Source organism: Dipteris shenzhenensis, chromosome 9 (genome assembly GCF_047967505.1).
Source record: "Dipteris shenzhenensis isolate YYH24624 ecotype China chromosome 9, Dip_SZ_1.0, whole genome shotgun sequence".
Classification (NCBI taxonomy): Eukaryota; Viridiplantae; Streptophyta; class Polypodiopsida; order Gleicheniales; family Dipteridaceae; genus Dipteris; species Dipteris shenzhenensis.
Window position 1 is genome coordinate 13,060,150 of NC_141604.1, and position 13,825 is coordinate 13,073,974.

The 13,825-nt window shown below is 51.7% G+C and overlaps 1 protein-coding gene across 1 annotated transcript in view; it reads left to right on the plus strand.

The window, feature by feature from the left end:
• The window catches only part of LOC147898220 (amino acid transporter AVT6A-like), a 42,658-nt gene that overhangs the window by 1,456 nt on the left and 27,377 nt on the right, over positions 1 to 13,825 (plus strand). Inside the window, exon 2 of the mRNA XM_087379414.1 lies at positions 8 to 163. Coding sequence (XP_087235540.1) covers positions 8 to 163 — 156 coding nt within the window. The remainder of the gene's footprint in view (positions 1 to 7; positions 164 to 13,825) is intronic.

Here is a 13,825-nt window from a genome sequence, read left to right on the forward strand (position 1 = left end):
GTTACAGCTGATGTGTTGTCTGGGTCAACATCATCCTCGGTTCATCACAGCGGGGTCCTCGAGGAATGGGCAGGAGGTGAAACATGGTGGAATGGTCGAACTGTTGTGATGCTTCTCACAACGGTGTTCATTCTGGCCCCCTTAGTGTCTTTCCGGCATGTTGGTACACGTCTCACCTTGAACAATTTGCATTTCTTGAGCCCTGTTAAAATGTCCTTTCGAACACAAATATGTGAAATGGTGTTAATTTGCGCACAAGAATCTTAGCTAGTGTTGTCAAGAAATATTGTTACTGCTTTGGGCCAGATAATCACTTTTTCGGAGTCAGCAAATTTGCACATTCTATTGCACAACTGGACTTCGCTCTATACAATGGGATTTAGGTGGTCCCATGGAGAAACGTTTGTAAGCTTTTTGGGCTTCTCTTTTATAATTAAAGATATATGCGTGGACATGAGTCCTTTCATTTTTGCAAGAAAGGGATAAGAAAAATCAGTTATCTGCTAGGGTGCTGTTTATGCCAGACCAATCGCGTGCTACTTCACATGGTACCTGGTTTACTACCTACAAGAATTTTGGAGCAGCCACAAGGAGCTAGTTGGGGGGGTCTTTGAAACCCTTACATACCTTGACCTGTATTTGTCAAAAGTGTATGCAGGCAAAGTTTTGCAAAAACATTCATGATACTCAGATGTCCTGCCTGATACATCCTTGCCATGCTTCCATACAGAATTGCAAGGTGTAAATAGCCAAATACTGACTAAGGAGGCCATTGGCTGGATCTGCTGTCTCCCCATTAGTAGTCTGCAGTGAGTAACTGATATACCAGGCTAGATACGTCTTCCACGTGTCATCCTTCAATGGAGGGTAAATTTTTTACCAAGGTGTCTAGGATGCTCAGGTAACCTCAAAGCAGCATGTAGGCCTGTGAACCACTCACGGACCTCTCTCTCTCTCTCTCTGTCTCTGAGCAAGGCTACTGTGTGTGTGGCAAGGTCACTACCGTGGGCTCTCTAGAAAAACATAACGATTCGCAGTGCATTTCTCCAAACCTGCTGAGCCGACTGGCATCTCCAGTGGCCTGTCCAATTGGAAACCTAGCGTGTAGCAATGGCAGCTGTTTTCTCTCTGTGCTGAAACTATGTGGCTATGGGTAGCCCTCCTTTGGCAGTTAGCTCTGAGAGAGATGATGTGCACATAGGTCTGTGGATTAAACATAGAAGGGTATGGCTGGAAATCTCCTGCTGCAGTCATTGTCTTTCTTCTAAGGAGAGGCTTCAAGTCCATGCTACGTGTGGTGTATGCAAAGAGAAGTAAGGGGGCTGAGTTTGTGATGTGTGGGCTGTCCATTGCCACTCCCCAAATACCACTGAATCTTGGGAAGATGTCGTCCTTCCCATTCCCAAAGCCAATGATGCCACTCAGCCAGATTAGGCTGATATCATGACCTTGGTGAATTGCCCACTGCCTCCTCTAAATGCTTGTTAGATATCAATGCTCCACTCTTGTGTAACTACGCGTGTAACTACGCGGGAACCAGCTAACTCTACTTGTAAGCCCCCCATATGAGGAGAAGGCATTTGAGTAGCTTGGTTATCCGGTAGGTCTTGGTTTGGACACCAGATGGGGGCCATTTGTGGCCTGATGGTTGGACGGCTTCAGATAGAGTTGGTACACCGCCAACTAGGCTACATGCAAGTGCGGGAAGGCATCCCTTGACTGACCGCACTGAGGGTAGACGGAGCATTTCCCGGGGCAGCCCACTCTCGGGTTGTGGGGCCCGTTTGGAGCCTCAGATGATCCTGGATGGCTGTGGGCCGAACGGAGTCCGTAGGTTAGTTGCTCTGTTTTGCGCACCGGTTCTATCGTATGGTCAGTGGCCTATTTCGGTACCGACCCCCAGTCGACCGTTTTGGGCGGACTGGGTCGGTCACCCAATTGAGCCTAACCGACTACGACTGGTGGCTATATAAGAGCAAGCCCGTGAAGCCCATTTCATCACTGGCTACAGCAACCCTGATTCCTTAGCATCCAGCCTCCGTCTTCTACCGTTTCCAGCACGCCATCGAAGCTTCTTTCACAGGAGTGCACGGTTGGGAGGCAGCGCCATCTATTGTATCAGTTCTACAGTAATCAAATTTTTGATTCTCCATACTATCTTGTTTTCTCTCTTGCGTACGAGATCCTGTTATCTGTTGAGCACAGATGTTGTATTATTTTCTCACATGGTATCAGAGCCTGGACTCTAGCAAGAAGATTTGGTAGTGTGTTTTCTGTTTGCCAGCAGATTATGAGAGATGGCCCAGCCCGCAAGACTGCGAATCCCACCGTTCGGCGAAAGCGGAAAGTTGGACGGCTCTAACTATCCACTCTGGAAGTTCAAGATGAAGACCATCCGAAGCGCATACGAGCTTTGGGACACTGCTACTGGGGTGGACGTGAGGCCGGTTGCGAGACCGGATCTAGCCAATGCAGGATAACAGATAATACCAACTGCGGATGAGATTCTCGCGTGGACAAGAAGAAATGCAGATGCAGTGTTTTCTATTGTCTGCACTGTTAGTGATTCCGTCATGGCGTTAATTCAACATATCACCACAATGGAGGAGGCATGGACGGTCTTGAAAAATCAGTACGAGACCACGAATCAGACGCGGATTCAGAATCTGGAGACTCAACTCGCGAACGAGAAGTTATTTGAGTCTGAAGCGGCAGAGAAGTTCATCACCAGGGTGAAGAATCTGCACGATCAGATGACTGCGATTGGCATCACCATCACCAGCGAGAATCTAGCACGAAGGTGCATACGGATTCTCCCACTAAAGTACGACGGTCTTGTTACGGCGCTGAATACGCAGAACAGAAATCTGCCCCTCAACTTTAAGGATTTCAGCGCGATGCTTCTGGAGGAGGAGATGCGTCAAAAGACGAGGACTGAAGAAGATTCGGCTTTTTGGACCGGATCAAAGAAAGGTAAGGGTAAGGACTCTGGTAACCCATCTTCTTCTGATGATAAAAAGAGAAAGAAGAAGATCAAGTGCTTCTATTGCAACAAGGCACGGCACAAGCAGAATGAGTGCCGAAAGAAGTTTGCAGATGAGAAGAACGGAGTAAAGAAAGAGTCCAACAACAGCGCGCAGGCAGTACCAGTAGATCTGTTCGTCGCAATTGAGGAGATTTGCATGGAGGCAGTTCATGTACCTGCGGATGAACCGTGGATCATTGATAGTGGTGCATCGCGCCGCATGACCAGTTGGAAGGATTGGTATACCTCTCTATAGGCGGTAGGGAATGACATCCTGGTAGCAGTCGGCAATGATGCAAAATGTCCAGCAAAAGAAAAAGGTACGATTGCTCTCAAGTCTGATGGAGTTGTAAAACAGTTGTCCGATGTTCTTTATGTGCCAGATATCAAGAGGAACTTGTTGTCCGTTTCCGCGATCACGGATTGGGACCCCAAAGTTCAATTCGATAAGAATGGTGCACAGATTCTGGATCTTCAAGGGAAGGTCGTTGGTAAAGGTACACGGCGCAACAACATTTACGAACTCTCAGCTTTCAGTGCTCGAGCGGATGTGAAGAACATTAAGCTGTGGCATGAGAGGTTTGGTCATCTAAAACTTAGTTCTTTGAAGGAGATGCATAAAAGTGGAATGATTGCAGACCTACCAGAAATTTCAGATCTGCCCGATGTATGTGAAGCTTGCATGATGGGCAAGTAGCATCGGCATCCCTTTCCTAAAGAGGCCAGCAGGGCAAAGGCTCCTCTAGAGCTCGTTCATATGGACCTCTGCGGAAAGATGGAGACGGAAGCTTTGGGTGGTTCCTACTACTACATGACGCTGATCGACGACTACAGTAGAAGGATATGGATATACTTCCTGAAGACTAAAGACGAGGCTTTTAGTAGGTTCAAGGAATGGCATGTAATGGTCGAGAAAGGAACGGGGAGGAAGGTGAAGAAGTTGAGATCAGACAGAGGTGGAGAGTTCACATCAACTGAATTCGAAAGTTACTGCAAAAGTCACGGAATCAAGAGGCAGAAACCCCCGCCACATACATCACAGCAAAATGGAGTAGCAGAACGCAAGATGCGCGTCATCTGCGAAGTGGGCCGGAGTATGATGAAAGGGAAAGATTTGCCAAAGACTTTCTGGGCTGAAGCATGTAACACTGCAGTTTACATCCTGAATCGTAGCTACACGAAGGCTATGAACGGGATGACTCCACTGCAAGCCTTTTTTGGTAAGAAACCTTCAGCTGCACATTTCAAAGTTTTTGGATGTGACCGTTTTGTGCATGTCCCTGATGCTACTAGGACCAAATGGGAACCGAAGAGCCGGAAGTGTATTTTCTTGGGCTACAGTGAAGAGGCGAAGGGTTACCGTCTCTATAACCCTGTTACCAAGAAGGTAATTGTAAGTCGCGATGTGGTCTTCTCAGAATAGCCGCATCAATTGGAGGAGAATGCTTCCTTCCCAAACAACCAGGACCAGGATATCCATCCAGTACCGCCACCAGTAGCAGACCAAACTCCCCCAACGGTGCTTGGGAGGATTCAAGACAAAGAAGATGAAGAAGAGCCTGCAGAACCACAACGGCAACGGCCATTCCCGAAGTGGGTAAAGCAGCTTTTGAACGGCAGAGAACCTCCAGCCATTGAGGAGGAACCATCCAAACACTGCCGGTCCAAGAGATAGAGGAGCAAAGAAGGGCGCTGGAACACTTGGTCAACTATGCTTTGATGACAGAAGTGATCCGTGCTGATGAACCCAAGTGTCTTGAAGAGGCACAGGGCGATGATAGGTGGATGGAGGCTATGCAGTCGGAGTATGGCTCCATAATGAAGAACAACACTTGGGACCTTATGGATCGACCACCAAAACGCAAGGTAATCGGAACCAAGTGGGTGTACAAGACCAAGTACAAGTCCGACGGCACGTTGGGTAAGTACAAGGCTCGGCTCATGGCAAAAGGATTGGCACAGTTACATGGTTTTGATTATCAAGATACTTTTGCTCCCAACCACAATTCGCAGTGTTTTGGCTTTAGCTACCCAGGGAAGTTGGCCCGTGTTTCAGATGGATGTGAAATCCGCCTTTCTGAATGGAGATCTCAAGGAGGAGGTATACATGGAACAACCACCAAGTTTTGAGATCCTTGGTTCAGAAGGTAAAGTCTGCAAATTGAAGAAGGCACTTTACGGGTTGAAATAGGTCCCACGAGCGTAGTACCAGCGAATTGATGCCTACTTTTTGCAAAACGGGTTCAAGAGGAGCCCATATGATGCAAATTTGTATATCTTCAGAGAAGGAGGCAGGTGTATGATCATGGTCCTTTATGTGGACGACCTTGTCATAACAGGGAACCATGAAGAGAAGATCTTGCAGACGAAGCATTTGCTAGGAAGAGAGTTTGAAATGACAGACCTCGGATTGATGCATTTCTGTTTGGGGATTGAAATTTGGCAGGAGCCGAACAGATCTTCATTTCACAGCTGAAGTATGCTGGAGAGATACTGAAGGCATTTGGCATGGCTGAGTGCAAGACAGTTGGTACCCCTATGGAGGTTGACGCGAAGCTCTCAAACGAGGATTCATCACCACTGGTGGACGAAGCGAAGTACAGAAGGCTTATGGGCAACTTGATTTACCTGTGCAACACACAGCCGGACATCAGTTTTGCGACTGGTGTACTAAGCAGGTTTTCCAATAAGCCCTGGGAGAACCATTGGAGGGCAGGGATGCGGGTGCTGAAATACATCAAAGGCACACTTGATTATGGCATCACCTATACCAAGGGCAACATCTTGACCGGATTCTGTGACTCGGATTGGGCAGGAGACGTGGACAGTAGGAGATCAGTGACATGGTACTGTTTCTCACTTGGATCTGGAGTTGTGTCATGGGTCAGCAAGAAGCAACCCATAGTTGCTCTTTCTTCTACCAAATCTGCATGCTTTGCTTCTTGCGAGGTAGTGTGATTGAGGAGGATTTTGGAAGACATGGGTGCAGTGCAGAACAAGCCTACGCAGTTATCATGTGACAATCAGAGTTGCATGGCGATTGCAAAGAACCCGGCGTTCCACGCTCGCACAAAACACATTGAGATTCAATATCACTTTGTACGCGAGCTCATCATGGATGGAGAGGTCGACTTGGTGTACTGTCCGACTACAGAGAATGCTGCGGACATCTTCACGAAGGCTCTTGGAAGAGACTTGCTGGAGAGGCATCTTCATCGACTTGGCATTGGGCTGAAAAAGTAAGTTCACTTGCGGGTGGACATTGAGGGGGGGTGTTAGATATCAATGCTCCACTCTCGTGTAACTACGCGGGAACCAACTAACTCTACTTGTAAGTCCCCCCATATGAGGAGAAGGCATTTGAGTAGCTCGGTTATCCGGTAGGTCCTAGTTTGGACACCAAATGGGGGCCATGTGTGGCCTGATGGCTGGACGGCTTCAGATAGAGTTGGCACACGGCCAACTAGGCTACATGCAAGTGCGGGAAGGCATCCCTTGACTGACCGCACTGAGGGTAGACGGAGCATTTTTCGGGGCAGCCCACTCTCGGGCTGCGGGGCCCGTTTGGAGCCTTAGATGATCCCGGATGGCTATGGGCCAAACCCCCTCGCCGCCTCCTCCCTCAACCTCCTCCTCTACCTCTCCGCCCCCCCCTCCCCGTCTCCCCTCGCCCGCCTCGTCTCCCCGCACTGCCCCCTCCCGCCTCCCCTCTCCGCTTCCTTTGCTCCCCGTCCTCCTCCCCTCCCCGCTGTTCCTCTCGCCTCCCCCGCTGCCCCTTCCCGCCTCCTTCCGCCGCCCCTACCACCTCCCCCCTCCGCGTCCTCCTCTCCTCCCCCCCCCCCCCCCCGCCGGCTTCCTTCTCCCGCCTCCTCTTCGCCTCTTGCCTTTGCCTTCTCTCCCTCCTCGCTTTCTCGTCCCCCCCCCCTCCTTCTCCGCCTTCCGCCCTCCTTGCCTTCCTCCTTCCTCTTCCGTCCTTAACCCCCCTCACTCCGCCTCGTCTTCGCCTTCCCCTCTGATGCTTTTCTCCCCTTTCTCTTCTTCCTCCCTGCAGCGGGAACATTTGCGCTTGTCAAGGCGAAAGAAAACCTTGGTGGTGACGCTTGGTCTGGCCAGAGGGACTCTATGGCAGCACGCTTGAATCCCACGGCCGTTAAGGTTCTTCTTTCCCCACCTGACAAGCAATAGGTACAGCAAGCAGTTCAGTCCCTCTAGAACAAAGCGCTTGTGGGCAGAATTGTGGGCCTCACGCCCACACGGAGACAGGTGCGAGAGTGGATCTAGGTGAGCTTGGCATTAGAAGGAGACCACATCCAGGAGGTCACCATCTATGGACGAGGCGTTTTCCTCATCCAGTTGAGCTCCCCCGACACTGCCTCGACACTTGTGGAGCAAAGCCCCATCCTCCTTGGCCCACATCTTGTTTACCTCTTTCCTTGGTATCATGGGTTCACAATGGAGGACATGGATACGACACACCATGTTCCACATTTCCCGGTTACACTTCGCTTACCAGGGCTCCCCAAGGAGTATCAAGCCATCCTCCCTTCCATTGGTCGAGCATTTGGCACAGTGCTCGAGTTCCCGCCAGAGTCGGCCGTCTCGGTTCTAGCAGATGATGGAGTCCCCAGGCTCAGACTGGTGGTTGAGAGCCCAGAGTCTCTCCCAGAGTTGATCCTTCTCGAGACCCTTGAAGGGGGCACACTTCGCCAAAGAGTGGAGATTTCTGGGTTACCAGGCCAGTGTCTTTGGTACAAACAGATGGGTCACCTCGCCAGAGATTGCCCCCGTGGCCTCCCTCGTGCCCCCCCCCCCCTTCCATAGAGTAGACAGAGTCAGCAAGCCCAAGCCCAGCGTCCTCTCAGGCAAGAGCAACAGGAGTCTCAGACCCCTTGGGTTACTCCCTCAGAAGGGGACTGGACCCAAGTTAAAAAGAAAAAGAAAGCAAGCAAGCAGGCCCGCAAGCACCGTAGGTAGAGGGCCAATTGCAGAGAGAGGGACAGGATTGACCGAGAGGCCCCGAAGGAGGAACAGCAGGAGCCACCTCCTCCAGCAGCAGGGGCCATCTAGGCGGTCCTCCAGCTTCGGAGGTTCAGCCTCCGCGTCCACCCTTGCAACAGTAGGAACCTCCAGATGCGGCGATGGCAGAAATCACAAATGCTAGCCCGATGGTGGCCGCGGAGGAGCCGATCCAGAGCCCCAGCGAGCCTGATTAGCAAGGGGGCCCTGTGGTCCTTGTCCCTCCTCCTCCCCCTCCCCCCCAGACCCTTCCCCCTCTTCCTCTTCACTTCCCCCTCCCCCTCCAGAGTTCCCCCCGCCCCCTTCCCCCCCCCTTAGCCCTCCCTCCTATAGTCACCCTCATCACCCGTGCCCCTCCCTCTATCCCCTGCATCCCTACCGCTCCCTCTCCTGCCGTCCCCCTCTCCACTTCAGCAGCAGGTTCTTCCGCTTCGACACCCCTACCAGTTGGCAAGGAAACATTGACGCCCCCTTCTGCTTCCTCATTGCAGCAGCAGGTCCGTTCAGGGAGGGATCCTAAGGGACGAGGCTTGTCTTCCTAGTCAGCAGTTCCTAAACTCCAGCCTGGGCATCCCTTACCACGGGACTTCTAGAGGTTAGGACCTGGAACTATCTAGAGATTCCGGACTCTTATCCTCTACCATTGGAGGTAACGCTCATGGTCCTTCAGCCCCAAAAGGGGGGTTTGATCAGTGCAGTGGGATCTTCGACACACCCCATTTGGAGATTTCTGTTTGCCTCCACAGGGTTGGAGAAATGGTCCCCGGAGGTGTTCGATGCTATTTTGGGGAATCAGATTACACTAATGATGGATGAGTGGATGGGGCCACATGGACTAGACCTTTGGTACGCCCATGGTGCGGAGGTGAACTTTCAGTTGAGCTTCACGCGCGAGGAGCTAGTGTGTGGTTTGGTGACAGGAGTTATCAGATTGCCGCTGGAGGCAAAGGTGGAGCAGGCACACTTCTGGCCCCTCCAGAAGTGTGCGGAGCTGTTCGGGGTGGAAGCCTCCTTCATGATGAAGTGGGCACGGAAGTTCGGTATTGAGTTGGTATCCACACTAGTACGGCAACACACAGATACTGACTACTCGCCCTCTAAACCCCCGGTAAAATCACACAAAGCAGTCTTTCTGGGATAGGCACCCACTCACAGGAGAGCCTTGTTTCCGACTCCCCCGTCCTCATGAGCTGGACCATAGTGAGTTGGAAAGTACACAGGCTCCACGACCGTATTCGTAGCTAGCCGCAATACCTGATACTCCGGCAGGAGTTGCAGAGGGAAGTGGTAGGGTGGGCAGTGGGCATCCTTATGATTCAGGAGCACATGTTTTCAGCTCCAGACATCAGACAACGCCATCACCTTCTCCCAGGGAGAGGTCCAAAGGAGTGGTGCCGTGCGGTAGGACGAAGTGGAGGGGTTTGCATCTCAATCTCATAGACTTTGGCTTCAGAGGTCTACGATCAGGGCGAGCTCATTCCAGGACGAGCAGTTTGGATGGGGGTTCGGACGGGAGAGTCTAGGATCAAGATCCCAAACATGAATAACCCTAGCGTGTAGACAGCACCGCCCGGCCTTTTGGAGGAGGCTGTCAGCGTGTCTTCTGGATGTAGACTCCTGGATTGTTGGAGGTGACTTCAACAACCTGGAGTTTGGGGAAGACAAGCACGGTGGAGCCTCATTCTCTGAGATGCCAGTAGCAGAGCGTAGCATCTAGGAGCAGTTCATTTTCATGATCAGTGGCAGAGACCCGTGGAGAGAGCCAGATTTCAGCAAGACACCTGGCAGCCTTCTCTTCTCCTTTGGACAGAGGAGACATGATGGATTGCTAGAGAGACTAGACTGCTTTTATGTTGGGGACTGGGCACTACACAGAGGCGGATCTACCAAGATTCTGGTAGGTACCACGATGTCAGACCACTCTCCAGTGGTACTTCCTACAAGACGAGGAGATTCAACAGGTCATGGTAGAGATTTGGAGCAGTCAGAGGCGGTACCATGTGAGGGCTGGGCTGCGTGGGTGGTTGATGCGATTCAGAGGAGCAGTGAGGAGCTGCAGGCTCACGCCCTTAGGCGGAGGAGGACCCTTCAGGAGCGAGAGCGGGCTTTGAGAAGAGACCTCGCCTCCATCGAGAGGCTCAGGGAGCAAGACCCAGTGTCTCAGTGGCTTAGTGACAGATTCGAGAGCGCTCATCTCGAGCTTCAGGACACGAAGGTGCAGCGGGCTGAGTTCTCCTATCATTCCTCCCGGGCCTGATGGGGGGACATGATGGCGAAGCAGTTCTTTCAGACCACTGGGCCCCGATCGGCAAGCAGACAACTACAACGTCTCTGGGACTCGTAGGGCATCATGCACACTGACCCGCAAGAGATTCTGGACATGACCACGGGTTTTTACAGCCGGCTCTTTTAGACGGAGAGGATGAACCCAGTTGGTCTTGTGGGCCGAGAGCTAGTTTGGGATCATGTTCCGCCAGTAGTCTTGCAGGACTTATGCAGCAGACTTGAGGAGCCTTTCACAGATGATGAGCTCTGGGAAGCCCTCAAGGCTCTCCGGACCCGAAAGTGCCCGGGTGAGGATGGCTTGACTCCGGCCTTCTTCCACTTCTGGGAGATTATCTCCACCCCTTTCCGTCTAGCTTGCTAGGAGATTTTTGACACAGGCCTTCTCCCTTAGTCTTTGAGCAGGGGGTGGATTTGTTTGATTCTGAAAGGGGGAGATAGGTTAGACATCCGACAGTGGAGGCCGATCACTCTGCTTGATAATGCATACAAGATCCTTGCCAAGGTCTTGAGTTTGCGGTTACAGTCCCATCTTACCGACATCATCCATGACACACAGACTGGGTTTGTCTAGGAGCGCAGCATCCTGGACAACATCTTCACGTTCTGGGAGGCAGTGGATTGGTTCAGGGAGGAGTCACAGCCGTGGGTCTCACAGGGTTGAGGCTCTGAATTAGACAGGAGGAGGAGCTACTTTGCAGATGACACGGCCTTGTATGTTGAGCGCACCACATCGAGTCTGGAGAGAGTCAGGGGCGCCCTGGCTATTTACTGTGAGGCCTCGGGAGCACGGATCAACTGGACGAAATCTATAGGTTTCTTCACAGGCTTTGAGGAGACACAGGAGATCCGTGAGTGGGGGAGTGACTTTGGCTTCAGATGGATACCGCGGGGCAAGACATCGAGATACCTCAGATGCCAGGTGGGTATGACATTACAGCAGAGTAGCAGATTGCCCCGGTCCTTGAGAGTGTTCGGTGCAAGCTTCTCTATTGGAGCTTGGCCAAACTCTCTCTAGCAGGTCGCGCCTTAGTGGCAAACCAGGTTCTTCTTGCCACGGCCTGGTATATCGCCTCCGACTGGTGCTTTCATAGAGGATGCATTGGGCAGCTCCGACGGTTGGTACGGAACTTCCTTTGGGCAGGCTCAAATGGCACAAGGAACACTAGGGCCCGAGCAGCTTGGCAGACAGTGATCGCCGCAGGCACTGGGAGGCTTGGGTGTCATTGATCTGGAGATGCAGAGCAGGGCCCTTCTAGGCAAGTTGGTGGTTCGTGGCCTCACCCCAGGTGCAGAGCCTTGGAAGCTCCTCTTACAGCGAGGGCTTCTGAGGAACACCCCACGCACTAGGGGACATTGGCAGCCTTCACATCGATGGATCTTCTCAGAGGTCCCCCTTATGGGAAAGTGCTCCCCCTTGATGAGGAGTCTTCACAGCGTATGGCAAAGACTGGCAGGGGGTCTCATCCATGCTTCGCCCAGATGCAGAGAGGAGTGTTCCAGTAGGGTCCTTTGGCCGTTGGAGCAGACTACCTATGGAGACAGAGGTGAGGCTTGATGCCCTAGCACATCTGCGAGGGGCGGGACAATGGATGGGTGAGATTGACTTAGCCATTCCTGAGTCCTGGTGGGAAGGACTTCACGTTTGGAGAAACAGCAGATGGTTGGGGCAGTTTTCCCATACTGGTGTTCCCTTGAGGATGTTGATGTAGCGCGGCAGCACACACCCTGGCTTCTTCCGTGTAGGACTTGGAGGCCTTCTTCAGCCACTCACTGAGAGGGACCCCGAGATGGATGGGAGTCTTGATGGGATACACTGGCAGATGATCAGAGTGGTAGGACGTTTGGGGAAGGAGTGGCACATTGACCCTCCCAGTATCTCAGGCAGGACACCTCTAGATGGTGCCTTTGGCTGTGGGAGGGTAGACCCCTGAGGAGGTCGAGTGGGACCCGGGAGAGTGGTTCTGGCCCTCCAGGGGCAGCCTAGCTGAGCAGGTGGATGAGGTGCCCTTCTTTTCCTACACCACCCGGATTGGCAAGAGGCTTCAGATGGATTCGTCGAGGTGGACCCTCTTGAGGGAGAGACATTGGGTGACTCAGAGAGTGCCCCGGGATGGGCGCTCTAGGTTTTGGATGTGGTTGTGGTCCAGCTTGCGGCCGAGGAAGATCCCATACTTCTTCTGGCTGGCCGCCCATGGAGGCTTGCCCATCGAACCGTGGTTGGAGCAGATGCGAGTGGAGGGGCAGTGCCGTTGCTGCTCCGAGGGTGTCCTGGAGACTATCCCGCATTGCCTATGGAGCTGCCGTAGCGCAGCAAGGATTTGGATGAGAGCCCTCAGGATCATGACACGCTTGTAGAGTCTTCATAGAGACTACACCTGGGGGATGGTGGCTTGGTTGACAGAGGGAGGACACACGTTTCAGATTGATGAGATCTCCCCAGCCTACCGGATAAAGGGTCAAAGCATCCAGAGGATTGCACTCCATGAAGCAGTCCCTCCTAACAGCCTAGCTCCTCCTCCTCCTAGGGAGGACAATGTTTGGGAGGTGGTAGCCAGCATCACGGCTTGGAACATTTGGGTGGCTCGTTGCAGTCTTGTGACCCGGTTCCACCCTCGGCTACCCTAGTTGCCATCTGGCAGAATATCATTTACACTCTACGGTCCACCTGGGAGCGTGGGACTCCAGGCTCCAAGGTGACCATCGAGAGGCGTGCTGGACCATATGCAGATGCAATGTCCAAAGTTGGAGGGCAAGGCAAAGATGGGTACTTTGAATAAACTCAAAGGTAACACTCTCCCTTCCGTTTATACCAGAATTTCAAGTCAAAGTCGTTGCAAGAGAAATTGTAAATTTAATAAGGATGTGTTCAAACCCAATTATCTTGAACATATATATGGGTCGTCGATCATGGATAGAACAGTGCACATCCTAGTTGAATGAGGAAGTTCTTCTTGAACGCTAAACTTGTGCGGAAGTTAGGGGTTCCAATGCAGCCAAGTGACCATGTCTACGATATGGACATGGCAGTGGGAAACCAACTATGGGATCGACGTGCAACGTAGATTCCCCTCACTATCCAGAATTACTTTGAAGATCTAGACTTCATGTTAATGAATTCAGATAGAGTGAAGAATGGTTGCATAAGCTGAATGTTCAAACTGACTGGCAGGGTCAGGTTTTGTCAAAGGGCTTCGAAGAACTATGTATTGTAGGGTGATTTGATGTCCCACTTTGCCCTCTTGTTGGAAGTAATATATATGATGGCAATTTCTGAGTATGAAGTGTATATATATGTGTTATATACTTTGGCATCTAAAGTTAGTATTGTGAATGAATCTTCTAAGCTGGATGCATGGGAAACACAAGCACTTGTTGAAATGAAAACAAAATTTACTTATGCAGATCGAATGGTATCTTTTCCATATTCAAATTTGTAAACTTGGTGACGAGGTCAAACTCATCTTCGGGCTGAAGGAACTCCTCTCTAAACACTTGTTC